This window comes from Lathyrus oleraceus, chromosome 1, assembly GCF_024323335.1.
Source record: "Lathyrus oleraceus cultivar Zhongwan6 chromosome 1, CAAS_Psat_ZW6_1.0, whole genome shotgun sequence".
NCBI lineage: Eukaryota > Viridiplantae > Streptophyta > Magnoliopsida > Fabales > Fabaceae > Lathyrus > Lathyrus oleraceus.
Window position 1 is genome coordinate 426,417,750 of NC_066579.1, and position 27,553 is coordinate 426,445,302.

The 27,553-nt window shown below is 36.6% G+C and overlaps 1 protein-coding gene across 1 annotated transcript; it reads right to left on the reverse strand.

Annotated features, from left to right (window-relative positions):
• Positions 1-12,073: 12,073 nt before the first annotated feature.
• Positions 12,074-15,153, reverse strand: LOC127079238 (E3 ubiquitin-protein ligase MIEL1). Its single transcript, XM_051019648.1, has 12 exons — positions 14,974-15,153; positions 14,772-14,859; positions 14,599-14,655; positions 14,439-14,471; positions 14,273-14,350; positions 14,104-14,147; positions 13,970-14,010; positions 13,650-13,732; positions 13,459-13,550; positions 13,304-13,373; positions 12,959-13,000; positions 12,074-12,486 (listed from the first exon to the last, which is right to left on the reverse strand). The coding sequence occupies exons 1-12, from the start codon at positions 15,021-15,023 to the stop codon at positions 12,361-12,363; spliced, it is 804 nt and encodes a 267-aa protein (XP_050875605.1). The 5' UTR covers positions 15,024-15,153; the 3' UTR covers positions 12,074-12,360.
• Between the last annotated feature and the right edge of the window lie 12,400 nt (positions 15,154-27,553).

The following is a 27,553-nucleotide window of genomic DNA, read 5'->3' on the forward strand; positions in this document are numbered from 1 at the left end:
ATCCATACAAGTAATGCCTCCATAATTTCAGAACAAATACCACAGCTGCCAACTCTAAATCATGTGTCGGATAGTTCCTCTCATGAACCCTCAGCTGTCTCGAAGCATAAGCTATAACCTGCTTATTCTGCATCAACACACCACCCAACCCAACAATGAAGCATCACAGTAAACCTCAAATGATTCCGACGAACTCGGTAATATCAGAATAGGAGCAGTAGTCAACCTTCTCTTTAATTCTTGGAAACCTTCTTCACATTTTGAGTCCCAAACAAACGCTTGCCCCTTTCTAGTCAACATCGTTAACGGTAACGCCAACTTAGAAAATCCCTCAATGAACTTCCTATAATAACCAGCCAAACCAAGGAAACTTCGAATCTCAGCAACAGACTTCGGAGCTTCCCACTTAAACACCGCTTCTATCTTAGAAGGATCAACAGCAACACCGCCTCTTGAAATCACATGACCAAGAAAACTAACCTCTTCTAACTAAAATTCACATTTGGACAATTTAGCAAATAACTTCTTTTCTCGTAGAACTTCTAAAACCACTCTCAAATGCTCAGCATGCTCTTCTTCAGATTTCGAATACACCAAAATGTCATCAATAAACACCACAACAAACTGATCTAGGTACGGATGGAAAATCCTATTCATATACTCCATAAATACTCCAGGCGCATTAGTCACACCAAAAAGGCATTACAGAATACTCATAGTGTCCATACCTTGTTCTGAAAGCAGTCTTCTGAATATCCTCAGTTTTCACACGTATCTGATGATAACCCGATCTCAAATCTATTTTGCTGAACACACTCGCACCAACCAACTGATCCATCAAATCATCAATCCTCGGCAAAGGATACCGATTCTTGATCGTCACTTTATTCAGTTGCCTGTAGTCCACACACAACCTCATAGTACCTTCTTTCTTCTTAACCAACAACACTGGTGCACCCCACGGTGACACACTCGGACGAATAAATTTCTTATCCAACAGATCTTCCAACTGACTCTTCAATTCAGCTAACTCAACAGCAGACATACGGTACGGAGCCATCGATATCGGTCTAGTACCAGGTACCAAATCAATCGAGAACTCAACTTCACGCTCTGGCGGCAATTCATTCACCTCTTCCGGAAACACATCAGGAAACTCACACACCACGGCTAGATCGCCAATCACTAGTTTATCTTTAGCCTCCAAAGTCGCTAACAGCATAAACAACTCTGCCCCATCTGCTACTTCCTCATTCACTTGCCTGGCCGATAGAAATAAACTCTTTCCTTCTTCAATCTCAGGAAATATCACAGTCTTATCAAAACAATTGATAGAAACTCGGTTAAACACCAACCAGTTCATTCCCAAGATAACATCAATCTGCACTAGTGGAAGACACACAAGGTCTATCCCAAAGTCTCTACCAAAAATACTCAAAGGACAACTCAAGCAAACTGAAGTAGTAGTCACTGAACCCTTCGCAGGAGTATCAATAACCATACTTCCAAGCATCTCAGATATCTCTAACTTAAGTTTCACAGCACAATCCAAAGATATAAAGGAATGAGTCGCACCTGTGTCAATAATAGCTACAAGAGGAAAGCCATTAATGTAACACGTACCTCGGATCAAACGATCATCTGCAGAAGTCTCAGAACCCGATAAAGCAAAGACTTTTCCTCCCGACTGATTCTCTTTCTTCGGCTTAGGACACTGTGGACTGATATGGCCCACCTCTCCACAGTTGAAGCAAGTCAGAGTCTTCAACCGGCACTCTGCAGCCAAATGACCACCTTTACCACACTTGAAACACTTCTTCTCAACACTAGCACACTCATGGAAACGATGTCCCGCCTGACCACATCTGTAACATTTAGCAGGGGCACTAGAGTCTCCCCCACTAGGCCTCTTCATCCCACTCTGCTTCTGGAAACCTTTGCCAGCTGCATACGGTTTTCCACGATCATTCTGATTCTTGCCTTTTCTATCAACCCTCTGCTGATAGCTCTCCGCTCTGGCTTTGGAATCCTGTTCAAAAATCCTGCAACAGTCAACCAAATCAGAAAACACTCTAATCCGTTGATATCCAATAGCCTGTTTGATCTCGGGACGCAACCCGTTCTCAAACTTCACACATTTTGAAAATTCTCCAGCAGCCTCATTATAGGGAGTATAATACTTTGACAGCTCTGTGAACTTAGCAGCATACTCAATAACAGACCTGTTACCCTGCTTCAATTCCAAAAATTCTATCTCTTTCTTCCCTCTGACATCCTCTGGAAAGTACTTCCTCAGGAATCTCTCTCTGAACACAGCCCAAGTGATCTCAGCATTCCCAGCAGATTCCAACTCAGTGCGGGTAGCAACCCACCAATCATCTGCTTCTTCTGACAGCATATGCGTACCGAACCTGACCTTCTGGTTCTCGGCACACTCAGTCACTCGGAAGATTCTCTCGATCTCCTTCAACCACTTCTGAGCGCCATCTGGATCGTATGCTCCCTTGAACATTGGAGGATTGTTCTTCTGGAACTCACTCAGTTGACGAGCAGCTCCCATTCCCACAATATTCGGATTTCCTCCAAGTACTCTAGCTAGCATACCCAGAGCCTCAGCAATCGCAGCATCATCTCTACCTCTTCCAGCCATCTCTATTCTGAAAACCCAACAAACTAAAACAATAAGTACTGATAGGGTTACACAACACCTATCCCGTACAGGGGAAACAGAATAATTACGACTCGACTCGACCGACTATGCTCTGATACCACTAATGTAACACCCTTCTAAAATACCCCAATTATTTAATTAAAATAATAAACATATAACAATCAGAGTAATTATGCCCTTCAAGGGTGTCACACACAATATTCCACAATATTCAACAATATGACGGTCATGCTCTTTTATTTATTCAAAACATAAACATTTGCATAAAACGCAGCAGATAGAGATCTCCTCAATCATGTAAAACATGTAACATTCATATGTAAATTATTCAACAACATAAAACATCCCATCCCGATGTTACATCTATCAGAGCACGACCCACTAAGGAGACTACACTAGACTCCAGGCATTCGCTTCTACTCAACTCATTTCTCGTTACCTGAAAAATGGTTGTAAGGGTGAGTTCCTCAATCAATATAATAAGCATTATAGAATATAATGTCATGTTAAGTAATTTAACACATTAATCACCCTAATCTCAACATACAATCAGTAACAGCACATCAGCTCAACATCAATATACAGCACAAGTATAATCTCAAATCATACTCCATAACAACACAAACACACGTATAATATTGGAATACATCCATTCATATTATACGCCATACATACATTATGCAATGAGACTCCACACATGCGGTACCGACTATTCTTGAACATATAGTTCAAGCTCACCGATCCCTCCAGATACGGCTACTAAGCTCACTAGTCCCACTCATTTGAGATCTAATGACTCACTCACTAATTCCTCACCATGGGAATTAGCTACAGCCCCGAAGGCTAGACTATGCACACTAATCATCTAGCATGCAAACATCAACAACAAATCCACAATGATTCACTCACTAATTCCTCACCATGGGAATTAGCTACAGCCCCAAAGGCTATGCTATGCACGCTAATCATCTAGCAATGCAGCATCAACAACAATTCACAACGGACATATGCTCACACTCTAAGCCATACAACAGTCCATTCACACATACATGCATAATATATACATTCATAGCAATATGCATATCATCATACATCATCAACACATGTATCAACACATCATTATCATGTAAATCAATTAAACACAGTATTAGCACGCTCTACTAATACCTATACTGCTCAAAGCAGCGGGAAATAATCCCTATTACATCATACGCCAACATAGGCCAACTCTCAATTATGTACACAACATTAAAAAGCCAATTTTTCCACTCTGCAACAGTGTTAACCGGTTAACGCCCTGGGTTAACCGGTTAACGCAGGCAAAAACACATTTTCTGGCAAAACGCAACAGTGTTAACCGGTTAACGCCCTGGGTTAACCGGTTAACGCAGGCAAAACAGCACATTTTCACAAATTATAACAGTGTTAACCGGTTAACACCCTGGGTTAACCGGTTAACGCAGACAAAACAACAGTTCCTGCGCTAACACAAGGCAGAATGCAGAATTCTCCGCACTTTCCGCCGTTGGAGGACTTCTGGACCTCCGATTCCGATTTCGTAAAAAGCTACACTATCGGAAAATCACGACACATACAATCACGGATTCAATTTCAGTTTTTAACACAGTTTAACCAACGTAATTCCAGCATTCACCAATCCCAATTAGGGTCAAATAACGGCTTATCACTACCCATCACATATTATCCCATAATACCCATTAATCGACGATAAACCCCCCTTACCTGATTAATCCGGCAAATCTTTGAGCTCCAAGCTTTTCTCTCTTCAACCTTCAGCCCTTGCTCTGTCTCTTTGCCCTTTTCCTCTTTCACGATCGTCTCTCTGTTTTTCACGTAAAAACCTTTTTACTCCAAAATGGGCTCTTTTCCTTATTTCCAACATATATATATTTTCCAATAATAATAATAATAATAATAAAATTTCCAATTATTTAATTAAATTAATAAATAAATTATTAACTCAATTTAAATAATTATTTTATTATTATCGGGGTGTTACAAAGTGCACTTTGAAGTATGTTGGTTGCTTTCTTATTATAAATGACTTTTTTCTTATCATCTTCATCCCATAAACTTTTAGGAATGACAAAATATTCTCCACACCATCCCATATTTCTTCTCCTAGTTCTTCTAAGTGAACCTTCATGCGAATTTTCCAAAAGTCAAAATATTCACCAGAAAATAATGGAGGTTTATTGATGCTACCACCATATTTGAAAACTGGATTTGCGGAAGTCATTCTGGATCTTTAGGAACGGGTTACCTATAACCTGCTCTGATGCCAATTGTAAGTGTATAGTGCACCTAAGGGGGTGAATTAGGTACTTTGACTGATTTTTGGTTTAGTGAAACTTTGCTTTTAACTTTCTAGTTTGATAGTGTTTAGAAAGCGATAAAATACAGAAATGTAAAGAACATCGACAATATATCCTGGTTTCCCTCACAATTCGAGAGTACTCTAGACCTCTTACGCGGTAAGAGATTTTAATATTGTTAGATCTTATGTACAAGACAATCCTAGTCTTCCTATACAAGACTCTAACACAATCACCAAGAACAATCCTCTTGTGATTTACAACACACTTATCTCCAACAATCATGAACAATAAGTAAAGGCATGTACAAGAAGATATAATTCACCTTCTTATAGATCCCTCCTAGTACCAAATAATTTGTGATACTTGGGAATTTGTAACATATACAATATATAGAAATAAATGAAGTTTGTAGAATGGTTAAGACTTATTGAAAAGAATAAAAGTCTTCTTATCTTTCAAATATGAAGATTCAATAACAAATATTATTTAAGTGCTCAATGATACTTTGATGAATATGATATAAAAATGTGATTCACAAAGTACCTAAGTATGAAAATTTTGTTATGAAAATTATGCAGAGATATTTTAGAATAATTTTGAAAGAGGTAGTTGTAAAATGAAATTTTGAATTGTATTTACAAACAACCATTCATAAATCATGGCAATGGTTGCAAGTTTTTCTGAAAATGTTAAAGCATTGATATGGAAAGGATGCCACGAAAAGGTTTGATGAAAAGGTGTTGAGAAACCATGCATTTTTTAGAAAAGTTCAAGTGACAATCGGTTGCACACATATGACAATCGATTGTTAAACCTGTAACGTTTAAAAAATTATTCAAAATAAGTATTGTGACAATCGATTGCATCAGGATGACAATCGATTGTCATGCCTGGAAAAGGAAGTTTTAGGTCTGACAGTGAGGAAATCAATCGATTGTTGCTTTTGTGCAACCGATTGTAATGCTTAAAAAATTGAAATTTTTCTAAGTTAATTGAACTAAACTTATGCAATACCTATTGATTTTTCCAAGTCAATAGATTATGTTTGAAAATGATTTAACATGGTTCAAATATGAAAATAAATTTCCAATGAATGATTAAAAGACTTTGAGCACTAAGATTGTATATGTTAACAATTTCGTATACCTTATATGATGAACACAATCTTGTAAACAATGTCAAGTCTCCAAGATTTTTTTCTCCTTCGTTGATAATGAAATGATTGAGCATGTCTTCATCAAAACATATTGGAAGTTTGTCTTCACAAACTTAAAGTGGATTCATGTAAAAATCACTTTATAAGAAGTCGGGCAACATAATCTATGCATCCAAAACGATTTTCGAAAGATAAATTGGGTTTAAACTCCAAAATCACAACACAATCGACTAGACGAATAATCAAACAATCACTTAATAATTCAAAAAACTAATAATTAATTAAGATCTAATCGACTAATTAAATTTAATCAATTAATCAAACACTAAATTAAGTTAACCAAGAAAATAATAAATAATAGTAAAACAATAATAACACAATGGAGGTGCAAATGACATGGGGGTGTGCAAATGATTAAACGACAAAGGGTCCATGGCCCATAATTAAGCCTGATTACTATGAAAAAAAATAAAATAAAAAGAATGAAAAGAAAAAAAGAGCTCGACAAGTGAAGGAGGCGGCGCTGCTAATACATGCAGTAAAGGAAACTTGACATTTTCAACATTTTAAAAGATCACTACACAAGTTATGAAAAGATAGGAGAGTATGGGTGAGTGTGATGGAGGAGAGTATGGTGGTCGCTGGTTTGGAGAAGAAAAGATAGGACGATGGATTCCGGCCAAAATGGAAATGAATAGCAACAGATCCTCTTCTTTTTTCGTTTTTTTTTGTTTTTTTCATAGAGATGATATTATCACCATCTATGAGAGACGGGTCTATTAAAAAATGAGAGAGTTCTATTTTGTTTTAAGAGAGAGTTTGAAGAAAATCAAAGGTGATTCCTAGGTCTTTTTCTCAAGGCATTGTTTTTCTTATAATATTCTATTGGTGAACTTTGTGAGGAAAGGAGTCTGCTTGTGTAACGTTCCAATCTGCTTTTCCCTTCTTCTAATCTCGTTACAGTTGTACAAAGTGGGTGGGTTGGTTGCCAAAATGGAAGCGGACGCGTGGCCCTATTCCAATGGGAGCAACTTTTGTTTTTTCTAATCTTTGAATTGGAGATGAGTTGTCACGTGAATGCTACTTATTCAATCTTTTCTAATTTTTCTTATTATTCTTTTGAATTTTCAAAAAAAAAGTTTTCAATAATTAATCGAAAACTGAGTAAACTACGAAAATTCAAACTAAACACTCGATTAATTTTAGTTGATTCTCATGATTATTTTGACTAAAAAATAAAAATAAAAGGATAAAAAAATGAATAAAATCGGACGTAAAAATATTCGAAAAAATAAGATGAATGCACTAAAACGATCGGCACAAAATAAACTTCTGAAAAACATACAGGTTTTGATCAAATTTTAAAGTAAAAAAATAATTGATTAAAAAGGCTCAGGTTGATCGAAATGCGGCCGCAAATGGAGCCGAAAAAATAAAACGATCACGTCGGGTTAAACTACGTGAATCATAGATCAATAATACTTGTGTCTGTAAGATCAGTCTTTAAATTTTCCGCCCGCTAATTTTACGTATTCAATTGTTCTATCTGTAGATCCAAAAATTTATTTTGGTTTACATTTTAAACATTATGCATAAAGAAATGCACGATATGATGTGCAGATGATGCAAATGTCTGGTGAATGCATTGATTTATTAATCGATGGTCAAAATTAAGGTATGACAAGAACACAAATCATTGATAAAAGGTTGAGAAGCCTCTTAGAGAAGTTGAGAATCAAACAAAACTATGTCATTGGAACATCCTCAGACAAAGCTCAGGTCGAAGCGACCAATCAAGTGCTAGTGAGAGGCCTAAAATGAAGACTAGAGAAGGCCAGGGGTAATTGGGTCGATGAGTTGTCGCATGTCCTATGGGCTTCCTGTGCCATCCCCAATCAATTATAGGACAAACTCATTTACGGCTCTCTACAACGTAGAAGTGGTCATTCCAATAGAAATTGGAAAAGCTAAGTTTGAGGACATATAACCTTTTGCCAATAGAAGGTTATAACAGAGCCATCAGAAAGGAGATCGGCACTTCTAGAATAAAAGAGGATGCTAGTCACCATCACCAATGGCATCTTCAAGCAAAACACAACATCTATGTACAACTGACACGTCCAACCAAGAGAATTCTAGATATGGGACTTGGTGCCTCTGAGAGCCGACATATGGGGGAAAATGTTCGGGATGGCAAAAAGCGTCGAGGACCAGAAGTTCCTCATGATCAGCCTCAAACTGAGTCATAAGTGGAGTTGTCTGCAACAACTAGAAGGTCGATTCCACCAACAGGCTAGACTTTATTATTTTTGGAGAGTTTGTGGGTGTGCCTATAATCCTTGGCAAACACAGAATCCTTTATTTGTCTTGCGGTATGAGGCGATCTACTGGGTAGTGAGAAAGGAATGTTCCTTGCACTTCCCAACAAGTGGACAGCAGAAGCGAACCCCAGCTGCTTCAACTTTTTAGCAGGACTCTGACGGATGGTCGCCTTACCTCGGTCCTTCTTAGCCATATCCAAGGCAATTTTTCCATCGTTCTTCTTTGCTCCAGCCCTCTGAGGGCGTAGGTGCGGTCACAGGGATTCCTTTTTCAGGAGAAGGGGCTACAACATCTTGCATCGGCGTGCAAGCGATCGAGATCTTCTTCCTTTTGAGCTCATCTGAAAAGGGAATAAATCAACAAATATGAGGAAATACAGGCCCACTAACACATAAATGAAGCAAGAATAGAGTAGGTACCAAAGAGTTCATGTCTATGCTCAACATATTTTGCATCAACGATATCCCAATAACATATCTAAAAAAGGAAAATAAAGTCGTCTTCATGGTCTTCTCCGCATTAGTAAGGGCATCGTATGAGATAGAATAAGAGTTAGAATCCTTGGAGAAATTTTTTGGGGAACATAATCGAATTCTCCGATCAGCACACACAGACACCTCTAGAAAGGGGTCGAAAAGACATTAAATTCTGCATGGGCAAAAGGAAAAATGGGTGTGGCCAAGAAGTTGTCAGTCTTGAACTTTTTCCATCTCTCTGTGTAAGAGCGAAAAAAATTATTGTTAGCCCGACGGAGAGAAACAAGATCATATTGGGCCACCTTCTTGGAAACAGGGTTTTCATCAAAGTGGTGGAAGAAGGGGTTCTTGGAAGTTGAACCCACATCTCCCCGGTACTCATACAAGTACTGTGAGAACACGAAGGTTATCCAATACCTCTTTCTCAAAAAACAGTCAACGAAAGTCAGACTCCCAACTTCTGGAAGATGCGACCATAGAAAGGAACAGAGCATCCATCAGAATGCTACTTATTTGTTTATATATAAGGATCGCCGAGATCATCCAGTCTAAAGTTGATCCCACTTCGAAGGAAGCTTCTCTTATAACAACCTACTGGGTATAAAGGGAAACATCACTAGATACTATGGGTCCACCAAGAATTCTTCATTAGGGTTGGTCGTTGCCATTAGATCCTTTAATTGAGTGAATCAGCATTACAAAGCAAATCAGATTGATTAGCAGCAATAGGGCCTCGAGGGGAAGGGTTCACCCCAAGAAACTGAATGGAACAACCTATTTCTAGCACCGATATGTGAGACCAAGCAAGACCCCATTTATATTTAGCACAATCCAAAAAAGCGGCACAAACAACAGTATCACTCATCTGTGAATCGCCATCATCATCGAAAGAATCTAACCTCAATCCAGAATCACTTTGAGGCGTATATGGTATGAGGATATGGAAGTTCCAAGCATAGAGAAGCTCCACAAATTCGGTATTCTCCACTCCCGCGGATTATGAAGACTTTATACTAGTAAGCTCGAAAGCATCGTTCACCAGCACATTCCCTGGATTGACTATGATCACGTGCATATGAAGGACAATAACGTACTTGTAAAACGGAAAGGGAGATAAGGCAATATCATATACAAGTATCAACAGAAGATCCAACTACTTGAGCAACAGAGACGATAGCCAAACCCATAAAGAATAAATGAGCGGAGAATAGCATGATAGCGAAAAGGGACTTAGGGGGCAAAACCTACCTTTTATAAAAAGGTTAGTCGACAATCAATTGTCCAGATCAAAAACAGGATAAAGATCTAAAGGTAGCAAATCAGATGTCCCATCAAGAGAAACAAAAATTTATAAGCACTCAAGTATGTAGAGGAATCATCCCCTAACTTGTGCTCTTAGAGTTATGTGATGGTAGCAAGGGCCGAAATGTTTCAACAATGATAAAGCAATTAATGTGCTTGTGCCCCGCTACTTTTTAACCGACTCCAAACATTCCCTCTTATGATTTGAGGCGGACAACTTCCTTTGGGGTCGACCACAATTGATAAAAGCTTCTCGACTCCTTAAAGCTCGGAAAGCCTCGAGAGTAACTATTCTAGATCGGCCAAATGCGCAAATCATTAAGGTCTAAATCAATGCAAATCCACTCAACGCGATCCAATATAAAATTTATCTCACACAAAATGCAAGGTACACCTTTTTTATCTTCATTTTTCACTACACTCACCTTGAATCTTGAACTGATTTGGGCGTTGAAAAACTAACCTTGCAGGTTCATTCTGTGTCGCCGTATCGGAGATCAGTATCACCAGTTCAAGATTCCACATCACCAGCTTACACTTAATTTTGGTTTCAAAACAAAATTATATATGCCGAGCAGTTACGCCTCCCCTACAAAACCATACAATTTTTGCACTTACTCTCATTGTCGAGGTTACTGCAACTGCCTCTAGAGTCGGCCAGCTTACAACTATTGTGACTATTCTATTTGTGGAAGATCCACCTTAGTCTCATGTTCCATGAAGAGAGATCGGGATAAGGATCAGCATTCCCCTTTGGATGGGATTCCCCCAAACATGTCTATATGTCTAGGGATGTTGCTTCAGGAGATCGATCACTCCCTTTCTTTGGTTGCCCACTATTCTTCTTTCTCGAACTCCTCTCACTCCCGAGGAAGCTGCTGCTGCTATTTCTGCGGAGGATCTAACCATCGTCCAGAATCTCCTTAAGGTCAAGAAGATGGAGCTTTTTTTCGAAGTAACCTACCACACACGCCGAAAATGCATCTCCTGATTCATTTGAACAAAATGGAGGGTGACTCATTTACGAAGTGCTGAGATATGTGTATTATAGATGCATTTCTAAAATTTAAAAACACTTCTGAGCTAAGCTTTCAAGTTTAAGGTCTTGTCTTTAGTTTTGGACATGGTCTTGTGTGCCCTTCTGACAATTAATGAGATTGATAGGTTGTTTGTCTAAAGAAGATTCAAAGCAGCCACACTAAAGGTGTTTATGTTCCAATTTTGAGAAGAAAAAGTTTTACTCTACCTTTTCTTGTGCCATCATCTCTTTGAGCTTGCCATATTGTGGTCCTTCAAACTTAAATTCCAGCGATTATATGCCTACCTTCTCTTCAAGAGTTTTCATTTGGAGGGTATCCAGCTGAATTAGCTGTATTACATGATTGATCCTTCTATGTTGATTTAGAATTTGATGATTTTGACCTGCATAACCCGGTTCGTTGACAGTTTCATCTGTGTCAGTCTCAGTTTCATTTGTGCTAGCACTTCATATCAATTTCTTTCATATATTTTGTACAAAATTTTAAAAAAGTTAGCACTCTATCACACTACACTATTCAATGCATGCTAGTCTCGTGAATTAATGGGAGATTGACCCACATAAATTTCAAACCACCGGTATAGTGTTGAAAAGAATGGTAGAAAAAAATGTAGATATCACTTTCACGACATAATAGTAGTAAAAAAGCATCATAACAAATCAATGACAGAATTTGTATGAAGGCGCAGCATCAACATATAGCGGTGACTTATATGCAAGGAAGGAAATTGCTGAGTTTTGAAGATTAAATTCAATGGCAAAGACAAGTAGACAACCCAATCCATCCTCCAATATCAATCAATACAATAACAGAAAGTATTAACACAATTAGCAGAAGCTCATGAAGGGTAAACTTTTTCCCCTATGGTTTACATCGACGTTTATAATAGTCTAATGACACAAACACCAACTCCATATGTTGGAGGAAGAATAATAACCCGTGAAAAGTTTAAGGGTATACACAATACACCGCTAATCTTGATGATGAATTAAATGAGGCTCTACAATAGCTGTGTTCGGGAGAAAGACCTGTTTCTTGAACGGCAAGAATTTGACTATTGCGGAAGAACAGGAGGAGCAATATTGCGAGTATTATATGAACTGCAGTGACCGCATTTATGCCCAATAATGTGGAAGAAAACTTCAGTTGTATCGTTGCAGTCATTACAAAGTATCCAAACCTGCAATCCTATGCCCGTTTAGTTTTCTCAAATTGTGTAATCGAAAAATAATATATACAACAACAACTAAGCCTTATCACGCTAAATGAGGTCGGCTACATGGATCAACTTTTGTCATAATGTTCTATCCAGGACTATGTTTCTATCTAAATCGTTAATCACGAGGTCTTTGTCAATGACATAGGGTCTATTTATACTCAGCGTTGTCAAATAAAGGTAGCCTATCAGAATTTGAACAAATAGCTATTATTGTGCAATACACTATTCAGTACAAAGTGAAGTCAGACCGTTGCTATAGGCCTATAGCAAACCCTGTAGTACTGGTATCATAGCGGAATTTGAACAAACTTCTATTTTATGGGATCCGTGAATGACAACATTGTTCAACCTCAAAAGCATGTTTCATGTCAAATATGTAGATTATACTAGTTTCCGATGAATTAAACAAGCATTTCTACAAGTGTAGGTTTACCTTTCGATTCCGATAATCTTCAGGCATGGTGGTTGCTTCGATCTAATATAGCAAAAATAAATCAGTGAGAAATTATTAAAATTGTAGCATTTCTACAAGTATTATTCTTGACCAAATAATTGTGGAGCATAAAAATTAAAAACCGAGAGGACTTGTGGAGCATGGTTCAACTTTTTTAAACAGCTAGAACTGGAATGAAACCGTGATCGAATTGTCAAAATAATCAAACCATATAAATTGTTCAACCTTTCATCTGGTCGAATGGTTTGGTTTTCAAAACATTGATAAAAAAACAAAAACACACTAGAAACCAACTGAAAGTAATGATTTAATTTAAGCAGTTACCTCTTCGTCGAATCTCTTCCATACTGTAGACATATCAATCACCGACTTGGAACATATAGGACAACAGTACCTGAGACATGTATTCGAATAATTATTTAAGCAGAGATAATGTTTTAATAAACCAAATGATTGTCAAATAGTTAGCATATACTCACTTGTCGCGCGTTATCATCTCATGATAACATTCACAATGCATTGTGTGACCACATTTCATAACAGTAGTGTCTTTCAACGAGTCAAAAAGGTACTGTGACAACACAACGAATTCACATCAGAATACTGTCATGCTTCCAACGACATGCTGTTTAAATGAAAAAACCCGTATAATCAAAGGAAAAATATGCACCTCGTAACAAATTGGACAATGATGCCTCATGGAGTTCTCCACGCATAAATGATTATCACGCAGAGCAATTGAATAGCAAGACCCTGTCAAAATGAAGCAACAGATTCGTAATAGAAGAAAATTATTTCGGAAGCTAAAAAGATAAGACAAAATCATACGTTAGAATGAGAATCATTAATAACTAACTAATACATAAAAAGAAATTAAACAGTCAATAGAGTTATTAAATTCAATTTGCAATAGTGTTTTTATACTTCGGTCTCAATATGATAAGCTATCAACAATATCGACAAAATGAAAGCCGTGTGACGAATGCATACCGCACTTCTGGCAATGGAAATAATTCTCACTCCCGCCAACTCTGTTACCAGATCAGATTACATAACCAAAATTAGCTGCATCTCGTAAATTTGGATAACATAATGAACTATTTACTCAAGTAAAGTTAATGTACCTGCAGATGCCACAATCATCACAATGAAACTGTTGTTTCCCCGTCTGCAGAACGAGTGAACAAACAATAAGCATCAAATAAAAAACAAAACCATTAAGATTAATCAACAATCTTAATAAAAAGGAAAAACTTAAATCAGATACTACAGATTTATTCGGTAAATCATTACATCATCATCAAAGAATCTGCAGATATTGCAGAAATATTCCCCCATTCTAATACCACAGTTAGTGCAATCTTGAGCAACCTTCAAAACAAACATTAAAGACAACAATCAGAAAAGAAACAAAAAACACAAGAGATTCAAATCAAGCTTTGAATAGATAGATACATACTGGTTGTTCTGTGTCACAAACCGTACAAACAACCTGAAAAAACAACAAGACGCAAACAAAAACCACATGAGACTTATCATCATCATCATCATCTCATGTAAAATGGCACAATAATTGATAAATCATGAAAAACAAAAACAAAAGGTACCCTTATGCTTACTTGTTCAACATCCTGACGAACGAGTTCGTGGCGATCAATAGGGTTTTTCAACGTGCTCTAATAATGAAAGAAATAACACATACCCAGATCAGAAAAAACCAAAAAGACAAGATTTTTAAGATGAAAAAAAAATGAAAACAAATGAAAACTTCACGAAGACGAAGAAGAAATACCGTTGCTTCGTTATGACAATGACGGCATGAGTAAACTTCATTGCAACAAGGAGCACGAATCCTGCATCTTCTCCTGTAATGCTTGCACCTGTAAATCAATCAAAATCAAATACCCATAAAATGAAAGGCGAAAAAACAATGAAACTGAAATCCAAATGAGTGAAAGTAAAAAACTTTGAAGAAAAAATGGAAGGAGAAGTACCCATATCCCATCTTCCCGAAATCGAGACGTTCAACAACAGAGCCTTCCATGAGGTTTGGATGGGAGGAGAAAGGAAGGCGGAGATGGGAGTTTTGTTGGATTGTGGTTTGGTGTTGAGAATCGTTTGTCTTGATCCAGAACTATAATAATAAAGGCGCAAGCCATTATCATCATCTATTATTTTAATCTTACCCTAGAATTTTATTGGTTATAATATTCAAAATCTATAAATTTTACTTTCTATCCCTATTGAAAAAAAAAATGTAAAATTTTTAATTTTTAATATATATTGTCCTATGGTCATTTAAAATACATAATTCTATTCTAAAGAAATGCAACAAAGGATTGATTCAAGTTATAAGAAATTTGTGTTTTATTTTTAACACCTCAAAATATATTAAAAGAAAAGATAGTTACATGGGACAACAAAACCACTCAATGCAAAACTCTATAACATGGAAGATTAATGGAATTTCGAGCAACTTACATTAGGATATTCCTACGAATTACATCCCCCATGTAAATTCTTGTATATGTAAATCAATGTTAGTTTACCCGCATATTAATTTTATTTTTTAAATATGTGAGTGACTATAAAAGATACCGTTCTAGTGTAATGTAAGATATTAGACTATTTATTCTTAAGCTTTCAAGGGACAATGGATTGTTTTGAAAAAGCTGAGACCAACAATTTTGAATTTGATTCCATCCATAAATAGTTCATGTCAGCTCTGCATACAGAGCATTATTTGGCATGATATTACAAGAAAAAACTACCCAAATGCTTAGCATCATGGTCTCTGAATATCCCTTCGCAAACAGTAATACTTGACACCCCAACTAAAGAACTGTCAATGTTGAACTTGACCCAGTAAAAGAGTGGAGGATGCTAAATGAATTATCTTGTGACTCGAGTCCGAGGATTATGCAGCTTTACATTGAAGCTTTTCATGGTTTGAAACTCTGCCATCGAGTTTGAAAGTTTTGGGAGTTGAGTTCCCTGTAAAAAAACTTAAGAGATAACATTGTTGATCGCTAATTGCCAATATGTTTTCGCATCTTTAAACTGGCCTTATTTCTGACCTGCCAGATAACATTGATCGTGTTAATAACAACAGCTAAAATAACAACCCTGCATTGGGCAGACCAAGGTAAATCTTAGACTTGTATCTTCTACTTGTTGTGATATAATTCAAGTTAGTTAGTTATTTGGTTAGCAAGCTAGTTAGTTTGTTATAATTAGTTACTTAGGTTACAAGTAACTTATTATATATAAATACATGTATAATGTAATTTAGTTATAACAATCAATAATACAATTACCTTTCATTCTCTCTCTCTATCTATCTATCTATATATATATATATATATATATATATATATATATATATATATATATCCTTCACCACCCAAGTACATTAACACTGAAAAATTAGTATCTAGAGCTTCTGCTTCATTCTTCTTGATTGCAAATTCAAGAACCGCACGCCCGTGGTCGTGTTTCCAGAGATCGTAAATTATGTTTGTTGCAATGATGAATGGTAGTAATGGTATTCCCAACTCGCTTCTAGTTCTTGATGGTAAAAATTAGATCTGATGGTGAAAACAAATGCAATCATTGTTTAGCTTTTATGAAACCTATAAGTGGTTACTAATGGTGTTTCTGAGCTTGCTAACAACGCAAACGAGGCTCAGAGAATCAGTCACAAAGATGCCAAGAATGATGTATTTTGTATTTAATATGCAATAGATACTGTTAATTTTGATAGGATTTATCATATTGAATTAGAGAATGAGGCATGGGATATTCTTGTCAAGTATTATGAAGGTGGTAAGAAGGTTAAGGTTGTCAAGTTGTAGACACTACGAAGGCGTTATGAGTTACTGAATATGGGATAAGATAAAAAGATTGTAGGTTATGTCTCAAAGGTGCAGAATCTTGTTCATCTCATGAAAGGTCATGGCGAAGTCCTAACTGATAAGATGATAGTTGAAAAGGCAATGCATATGTTGACCTCTCACTTTGATCATGTTATCGTAGTTATTCAAGAATCCAACAATCTTGAAACGTTGAAACTGGAAGATTTGACTGGTTCGTTAGAGGCACATAAATTAAGGATTGTTGAGAGGAAAGGGTTTGAGATTCGATACAAGCACTACAGGCCCAAACAATGAAAAAGAACGGTGGTTCCAACAAGTTCAACGACAAATGAGACAAGACTAAAAGCAAGAAGTCTTGGGTGAATCCTCAAAAGCATAAGGTTTGTGAAAGAGCTTCTGAATCTTGGAAAAGAGGAAAAGAAACCTCATATCAGAAGGAAAAACAAGAGAAGAAAAGTGTGCAATGTTATAACTATGAAAAATGGGGTCACTTAGCCAAGAATTGTTGGTATAAGAAAGATAAGGGAGCGACAAAAGGCAATAATGATGAAGGAGCAAACCTTGCACATCAAGATCCAGATGATTTTGAAGGTATGGTATTTATGGTTGCAGTAGCAGTTGAGCATGTCGACTCCAAGATGTTGTTCCTCGACACAGGCTACTCGAATCACATGATTGCTCGAATATCGTGGTTAGCAGATTTTGACGAATTGAAGAAGAGCAAGGTCAGGCTTGCAAATAATAGTTTTTTGCAAGCAGAAGGTATTGGCAACATAATGCGTAATAGAGCAAAAGCTATAATCAAAAATGTATTCTATGTACCTGGAATGAAGTACAATTTATTAAGTGTTTGACAGTTGGTCAAAAAAGTTTTCTCAGTGGTTATGAAAGATGAAGTCTTAGAATTGTTCGACACCCAGAATAATTTGGTCTTAAAAACTCCTATGTCGAAGAATAGGACATTTCAGACCATGATCAGTTCAATTAAGGTACAATGTCTAAAAATAGTTGTTGACTACAAGCATAACTGGTTATAGCATTTAAGGTTTGGCCATTTGAATTTTAGGTCACTCAATCAACTGATTACTCAAGATATGGTAATTGGTATGCCAAGTCTTATGATGCCTGACAAACTCTATGAAGGTTACTTAGTAGAGAAGCAATTTAGAAAGTCGTTCGTTTTGACTATGCCAATGAGATCCTCCTGCATACTAGAAGTAGTACATTCAGATATGTGTGGCTCATTTAAGGATCATACCATTGGTGGAAACAAGTATTTTGTCTCATTTTTCGATAAGTATAGTCTAAAGCTTTGGATCTACATGATCAGGCACAAAGACAAAGTATTTTCAATCTTTAAGAGATTCAAAATGCTTGTCGAAAACCAAAGTGAAAAGAAAATCAAGGTTCTACAAACAGATGGAGGTGGGGAATACATATCCAAGATATTTGAGGAGTTTTGTGCAGAACATGGTATTAATCATGACGTAACTGCTCCTTACACGCCATAACATAATGGAATAGCATAAAGAAGAAATCGGAACATATCGAATATGGCAAGATGTATGTTAAAACAAAATAACTTGCCCAAATCCTTATGGGGTGAAGCAGTTACTATTGTTGTTTATATTCTGAATAGGTGTCATACTAAGAAACTGAAGAACAAGGTTCTTGAAGAAGTATGGAGTGGCAAACAACCATCAGTGAGTCATCTGAAGGTGTTTGGCTCTATTTGTTACAAACGTTTTTATGATGCAAGAAGAAGGAAACTTGATCATAAAAGTGAACATATGATTCTGGTAGGATATCATAAGACTGAAGCATACAAGTTATTTAATCCAATCAATGATAAGATCGTGATGAGTCGAGACATTGTGATTGATGAGAACTCTGCTTGGGATTGGAATTCAGGTGATGCAAGCCATTAATAAGTTATGTCTTTGATGAAAAAATAGTGAGCACGAAGAAATTTCAGCTAATGACGTTCCAGTCACAATCGAAGTCGAAATAAACAATAGAGATGGTGTGGCTAACACAAGCCAAAGACCTCAAAGAATCAGAGTTCTCCCAACAAGACTACACGATTGTGAAATGGTTGGTGATGATGAAGTTACACCAAAAGGAGAATTGGTTCATTTTGCTTTACTTGCAGGTGTTGAACCAATCAACTATAGTGAGACCTTAAAGAATAAACACTAGAAGGTAGTTATGGTCAAAGAGTTACAACCGATATAAAGAGACAATACATGAAAGTCAGTCGAATTACCAACACACATAAAACTATCAAAGTAAAATGGGTGTTCAAGATGAAGCACAATCCTGATGGGTCGATTGAAAGACATAACACAAGATTAATAGCTTAAAGATTTCTTCAGAGAGCATGACTCGACTACTTTAAAGTATATGCACCATTAGCAGGATTGAAGACTATCAGATTAGTGGTAGCCTTGGCATGCAAGAAAGGTTGGTCGACATTTCACTTAGATATGAAATTAGCATTTTTTAGTGGTCCCCTATATGAAGTTGTGTATGTCACATAACCTCATGGGTTTATGATACATGAGGAAGCAATGGATGTGTACAAGTTGCACAAAGCCCTTTTATGGTCTAAAATAGGCACCTAGGGCATGTAACAAGAAGATCGACTCATACTTAGTCGAATTAGGATTCATCAAATGCATGTCTAAGTATGGTGTATATGTAAAGGTCATAGAACAAGATATAACCATCATTTGCTTATATGTCGATGACTTGCTAGTAACTGGAAATATCAAAGAAAACTTGTCGAAGTTCAAAGAGTTGATGAAGAGGGAGTTTGAAAGGCTGAACCTGGGAAACTTGTCGTATTTTCTAGGCATGGAATTTAAAACTACCAAGTAAGGTATGATGTTGCATCAAAGAAAGTATGTCAAAGAAATCCCCAAGAGATTTATGATGGATGATTCGAATCTTGTATCCTCGCATCTCGAACATAATTTAAAACTAGAGAAGCATGGAAAGGAGGATAAGGTAGATGTCATTTCGCTCAAACAAATTGTAGGATATCTGAGGTATGTGTGCAACAGCAGACCTGATATATGTTTCTCGGTCGAATTGATAAGCAAATACATGGATGAACCAAAGGTGTCGCACATGAAGGAAGATCAAAGAAGCACAACTGGTTATTTCTTGTAAGTATTTGGTGTCCCAATCTCATGGTGCTCGAGAAAGCAACTTGTGATGACATTAGCATCATGTGAGGTTAAGTATATAGCAGGATCATATGTTGTTTGTCAAGCAATATGGGTCGGATATGTGTTGGATGAGATGTATGTCGAAGTGAAGAAACCTCTGGTGTTGCATATCGACAACAAGTCAACCATCAATTTTGCGAAGAATTCAGTTCTGCGTGGAAGGAGTAAGCACATTGAAGCTAGATTTCACTTCCTAAGGGAGAAGCTAAATCAAGGTGAACTTGAAGTGAGACATTGCTCAAGTGAAGCACAGTTGACCGACATTTTCACCAAATGTATGAAAATCGACATTTTTACCAAAGGTATGAAGATCGGCAGTTGAGCGACATTTTCACTAACACTACTATGTATACATTATCACTCATTCCTCTTGTTTATTTGTTTTTTTACGGATTTTTGTTGACGCAAGCATTAATATTTTTAACATAATTATTTGTCGTTTTTAAGTTTTATTGGTGTAGGGTCTAGACTCTCCTCTCTCATATTTTTGAAGGTTGAATTAAAATTGTAATCTTATACGTTATATTACGACTGTTCTATTTCATTTTATTATAGATTTTTGTAGACAAACGAATATACTCATTTGTCACTCTTAATTAAATAAAAGAATTTATTTTGCATGTGAGACATACTCTCTAAAATAAATACTATTAGTCATAGTTTAAAAGTAAAACTTTATATCCATAAAATACTAAAAGAAATTAATAAACAAAAAAAAGTCATGTACCTAACAAACAAACCAAAAGAAGTTTGAATATTTACAACAAAATAAAATGAAATAATTTAAGTGAGCCATAATCTTGTAATCTTATAAAATACTACTAATAACTTAGTCATGAAATTTAAATTTATTAATTAATTTAAGTATCTCATTTGATCAACTCTTAATCGTAATTGAAAATATGCCTAAACAAAAATAATTGTCATTTTCTTTAAAAAATTATTTATTTTTAATTATCATTTATAAAATTCAAGATAATATTAATTATTACATTTTTATCAAAATTATTCCTAAATAATTATTAGAAAAAATAAAATGAATGTAATAAATAATTAAGGATATTATAAATAAAAAAAGAATTAATATTGTTTAAAAAATAATATTATTAATTAACTTTTATGATGTAAAAAGTGAAAAAATGATATTAAAAAAAGAAGGAAAAAATACTGATCAATGAGTTTCAATTTCAAAGATTTGAAAATATAAATCAGAACCATAATAATTCAGGCAAGAGAAGAAAAGTAGGCTGCCAATTGAGAAGGGATAGGGTGGGCATGGTATGGGAGAAGAGAATGACTTGAGAATAAATTAATATGGCCGCTTGATCAACCAATGGCATTTCAGATATGGGAAAAGCCAACTAACCGTCACTAAAAACCATTATGTTCTGTTTGTTACTTATGTTTCACGGTTTCGAGGAGGAAATTTAACGGTTCTTCCGCTACAATGATTAATCTCAACTCTTAATATATCTTATGAAGTGGAAGCTTGAATCACACAAAGTTATTTTGAAATCTAATTATAATATTAATTTCATTTAATAATAAAGATGCGTGGAAAAAATAATAATAATAATTGAAATAAATGGTCACAAACAATAAAATAATTTAAATAAAATGATGATAAAAGACGAGAAAATGGTCTTGCTTAGGAAATTTGAAATAAATGATGGAGTGAAATTCAAATATGTTAGATTAAACATATGGTGTGGTGGATTGGAGTTCTAATGCAGCGGAGAGGGAATGGACTATAAGGTCAGCACTCCAATGTATAGGAGAATGATCTAGTGAAAAGTAGTTTGAGAGTGGAAATGAGTTGAATGCCTAAAATATCGCAATTTGGTTTTAATATAGTATGGGCAGTTAAAATCATTCGTGTGTAATTCGACGTTTTGTACGGGTTGTCATTCAATTAGATTCAATGGTGAGAGATATGATGGAGGTTGTGATCGTGCCCTCGGCAGGGATGAGGGTCGACTTGTTTCGTGCATTTTTTTCCTTCAACACTTGTTATTGAGCTCTTCAAAAAAATTCCCAAAATAACCAAGTTTGGTAGAGGATGCATCAGGTGAATTGGCGCACTCACGTAGCTTTAAGAGGAGGCGCCAGATGCATTGGCGCACATGCATTGGGCCTCATGAAGAGGCGTCAATGTTTGTGGCGTCTGCATTGGCCCTCCAAGAGGAGGCGCTCTTGCCTCTGGCGCCTGCATGACCCTCCAAGAGGAGGCGCCCATGCATCTGGCGCTTGTGTGTGCTTTGTGTGGTAGGTGTATGCGCCAATTCATCTGGCGCATACACCCCCTCCTAGTATTTTTTTTTTAAAAAAATTAAATTTTTTTTAGTTATTTAATTTTATTAAATATTTTTTGTTTTTAATATTTAATATTTATTATTTAATACATAAGAAATAATAATGAAAATAAAATAAATTCATTAAATATGTAATAATTGGTTACATTGGAAAGACCAAAAACCTAATGACCCGCCCGATTATAACGTCCCCCGGTTCCACATTCTGGTGCGTTAGTTTGTCTCCGAGGTCTCCCACGATTTTCTTGAGGTCCGACGGAAGTTCCGGCGGTATTTGACAGATGTGTCATCATTTGCTCCCAATATCCGGAGGGCTCTGGCCAGCGGCGCTTCCGTAATAGAGTTCGGTGCCCATGTCATCGTAGTTAGGGCATTGGGGTTGGGTGAATTGGGGACGGTATAGTTGCCCAAATTAGACCATTGAGTCGTTTTGAAAACGAAGCAATGGTTCTTGGGGCGTACTATAGTTAAACAGTGGTTAGGTGTTAATTGGTGGGGGGCTACGATGACGTGACCCATATGAATCATTTGGGCTATAAACGGTTGTGGTTGCGGGGTTTGATTCTTGGTTTTGTGTTTGGGTGGGTGGTATGAATGAATTGCGACGTTGAATGGTTCGTTGTTGGGTGGTTAGCATGAACGGGTTGTGATGTTGGGTGTGTGGTTGTTGTGTGTATTTGGTCGGTTGATGTTGTGTGGTTGGTTGTTGGGTTTGGATGGGTTCACATTGGTGTTGGGTGGTGAATTGATGTGGGGCATACGATGACGAAGCAAGTTGGCGCGAATCCATCAAATACCGCGGCTCAGATACAAATTGCTGAGTTGTTAGAAACCTAAACCATGTCATATATTGTTGAGTCATTCTTGCACCTTGGATGACTAGTTCGTTCAAGATGTGTTGTCGTTGATTCCTCCATTGACGACACATGTCTTTTGCAAAGTCTCTCCAGTCAGAATAATCCCACTGTGCATCGACCCTTTTTTGATGTCAATTTCCCAAACACGTGGGAGATTCTGGAATATGTTGTAGCATTCCGAACTGCAGTTTGACCCGGTCACTTTGGTGCATTTCAACTGTAGTGAATCGGATAATCGGTGTCTTCGTTGTCCAAACTGCATCATCATCATGGTTCACATCATGATTCAGATCCAGATATGGCCTCCAAACAAACTGGAAAAAAAATACCAAATCGTTAGATGGAAAATAATTTGAGAAGTATTTTTAAATTAAAATATAGTTTGGTAGGAGTAGTACAATAATCTCACATATTAGGGCAGAGTACGAGTACACTCCATCATATAGGAAGGCATGGATAGCTAGAACAAAAGTTGTTGAAAAAGTGTTTGGCAATTGGGAGGAATCTTACAAACAACTTCCAAAATACCTGTTGGCTCTAAAACATTATGCTCTCGGGATAATTTTCAAGATGGAAACATTGCCCGCATATACACCGGATGGTACGTGTGCTGTTGGAAATAGAGTATTTCATTGTCTATTTTGGGCGTATCAACCGTGTATCATAGGTTTTTCTTTATGTAAACCAATTATACAAATTTATGGTACATGGTTGTATGGAAAATACAAAGGAACGTTATTGATGGCAGTGGCACAAGATGGGAACAACAATATTTTTCCGATCGCTTTTGCCCTAGTTGAAGGGGAGACTGCTGAGGGATGAAGTTTTTTCCTAAGATATCTCTGATTGCACGTTGCACCTCAGCCTAACTTGTGTTTGATCTCTGATAGACACCCCTCAATCATCAATGCATATAATAACATTGACAATGGCTGGCAAAATCCTCATTCGACGCATGTGTTTTGTATTAGACATATTGCTCAGAATTTCATGCGGGAAATCAAAGATAAGACGTTGCGTAAGAAGGTTGTCAATGCAGGTTACGCATTAACAAAACCTTCTTTCAAACACTACCGCGAGGAAATAAGATTGTCGAACGAAGATGCGGTTCGGTGGATCGATAGTATTCCGTTGGAGAAGTAAACTAGGGCATACGACATCGGACAACGTTGGGGCCACATGACAACAAATCTTGTGGAATCAATGAACTCTATCTTCAAAGGAATTTGTAACCTACCAATAACTGCTTTGGTGCAAGCTACATATTTCAGGCTAGGGGCATTATTTGAAACCAGACGCTCAAAATGGAGTTCCGTGTTGCAATCTGGACAGTTGTTCAGTGATGCTTCAATGAAATTCATCAGACATGAAGCTGCCAAAGCAAACACGCACGTGGTTACGGTATTTGACCGAATTAAAGGTTGGTTTAGTGTTGCCGAGTCCATGGATCACAATGAGGGCATGCCAATGGGAAAATATAAAGTCGAACTAGATAGAGGTTGGTGCGACTGCGGAAGGTTCCAAGCCTTTCGTACACCCTGCTCCCATGTCATTGCGGTGTGCTCAAAGCTTCGAAAGGATCCATCCTACTTGATATCTGAAGTTTACAAAGTCTCTAGCCTTTCAAATGTTTATAAAATTAGTTTTTCGGTAATGGCAAAAGAGGATTATTGGCCAGAATATCAAGGGGACATCGTCTGGCACAACGAAGTTATGAGAAGGAAGAAAAAGGGTCGCCCTAATAACACCCGGATTCGAACCGAAATGGATACGGCGAACAAAATGGTTAGACTATGTAGTTCATGCCGTCAACCAGGTCAAAATCGTAATAACTGTCCTAGTGTTGGAACGAGCACAACCAGATAAATTCAGATGTACCTCTGTTGCTATATATGGAAAACTAAATTTATTTCAAAGTACCTCTGTTGCAATATATGGAAAATTAATTTTACTTCATAGTAGACGTCTGTGACGAAAAGACAGTTGTTCATAAAAAATAACACAAACAATTAAAATAACTAGAATACAAAAACTACGCGATTACAACCATCAAAACAATTTTGAACATGTAATGCATCATCCTACGAGCGTCTTGGTCGGTCTTAATATCCACCCATTCACGCACTTCTCCGTTTTGGTTGAACGTGGACACAAGCCATTGTATTCTTCTAATCCGTTCACCCTCTCCAATTTCTCCCTCTAACCAACTGTACAACGTCCGATTAAGACGTTTAAATGTATCTGTGTTCCAAAATCGAACCTGTATCGGAGCCGCAATGGCAGAAAATATTACATCAACATTTCGTTTCTGAATGTATGCAGACATTGTTGAAACAAAGAAAATTGAAATTGATGGTTGAACTAGACTAGGAGATGAATTTGAGTGAAAATAATTGTATGCAAAGCATGGTATTTATAAAGACGGAAAAAGTATTGGATAAAACACGTGGGCGCCAGTTGAATTGGCGCCCACATGACTAGGCACACACAGACGCCACAACAATTGGCGCCCACCACACAGGCACACATAGGCGCCAGATGCATGGGCGCCTCCTCTTGGAGGGCCATGCAGGCGCCACAAGCATTGACGCCTCTTCATGAGGCCCAATGCATGTGCGCCAATGCATGTGCGCCAATGCATCTGGCGCCTCCTCTTACTGGTTTGTGAGATGCGCCAATTCATCTTGCGCATCCTCTACAAACTTGATTATTTTGGGTTTTTTTTTGAAAACCTGGTTATTTTCGAATTTTTTTTGAAAAACTTGGCTATTTTAAAAAAAATCCCTTAAGTATGTCTTATGAAGTTGAAGCTTGAATCACACAAAGTTATTTTGAAATCTAATTATAATATTAATTTCATTTAATAATAAAGATGCGTGGAAAAAAATAATAATAATTGAAATAAATGGTCACAAACAATAAAATAATTTAAATAAAATGATGATAAAAGACGAGAAAATGGTCCTGCTTAGGAAATCTGAAATAAATGATGGAGTGAAATTAAAATATGTTAGGTTAAACATATGGTGTGGTGGATTGGAGTTCTAATGCAGCGGAGAGGGAATGGACTATAAGGTCAGCACTCCAATGTACAGGATAATGATCTAGTGAAAAGTAGTCTGAGAGTGGAAATGAGTTGAATGCCTAAAATATCGCAATTTGGTTTAAGATAGTATGGGCAGTTAAAATCATTCGTGTGTAATTCGACGTTTTGTATAGGTTGTCATTCGATTAGATTCAATGGTGAGAGATATGATGGAGGGTGTGATCGTGTCCTCGGCAGGGATGAGGGTCGACTTGTTTCGTGCATTTTTTTCCTTCAACACTTGTTATTGAGCTCTTCTCATGCGTCAACAACCTCCCATATCTTTGTCAATCTCATCCCATCAACCATTAATTTCAATGTATTTACACTACCTCTTTCAGTAGAGTTCATCTTTTTTCAGGGTCATGTTTAAGCATGTACTTTTGATACGCTGCAAGTGTACGACAATATCAAAGTGATGGAAAGAATGGTTGTTCCTCCTAGACCGCTTAGATTACCGAGTTTTAGTAGTTCTTTGTCTATCCAAGACAATCAATTTTAATGGTTGTATTGTAAAAAGTTAAAAATTGGTTTTCTTGATAACTATAAAGAAGGATATAAGACAGTTAAACTCACGAGTTACAGTCTTTTGCAACCTATATCATTCGTTTAGAAATCTTAAAAAATTCAACTATTTAAATAATGTATCTCTCATTGACTCTTAGACACTTTTGCCATCTAAGATTCAACTGCTCAATTTTCTAGGTCATACATCAATTATACGTTCTTACCTTCGTAGAGAAGTATACATAAAAAAACAAAAATGTTGAAACAAATAAACATTTTTTGTTATAAATCATTTATCAAATAACCTACACGAGATTTGTCAATTAGGCAGCTCTCATGTCTCAAATCCTAAAAAGTCTACACTAACATGTTTATAGATAACATAAAATAAACACCAAACAGTTCAAACATGTTTGTAATAATAAATAATAATAAGACTGAAATTTAAAATCTAAAATGCAGTGAAGTTTAATACAAGAGTTTGCTTCAATAATACTACAACAAAAGTTCAGTCGCAACACTTTACAAAATGTAAAAAGTAGAAAAATAACAATACTTAAAATCATATTATTTTGTATAAAAATGACTTGTGTTTTTCTCATTGTTATGTAACTATTTATAGGCTTAAAATACATTAAGAATGACTTTAATTTGTGTTAAGAGCCTTTGATGCAGAATTGAAACAATTCGAACATGAAAAGCCTT

Excerpts from the sequence above, each read along its gene's own strand:
- LOC127079238 (XM_051019648.1), bottom strand. The coding sequence starts at position 15,023 with ATGGAAGGCTCTGTTGTTGAACGTCTCGATTTCGGGAAGATGGGATAT. Across the intron at positions 14,656-14,771 it reads ATTGTCATAACGAAGCAACG|AGCACGTTGAAAAACCCTAT; the intron begins GTATTTCTTCTT and ends TTTCATTATTAG. Across the intron at positions 13,551-13,649 it reads ATTGTCCAATTTGTTACGAG|TACCTTTTTGACTCGTTGAA; the intron begins GTGCATATTTTT and ends GTGTTGTCACAG.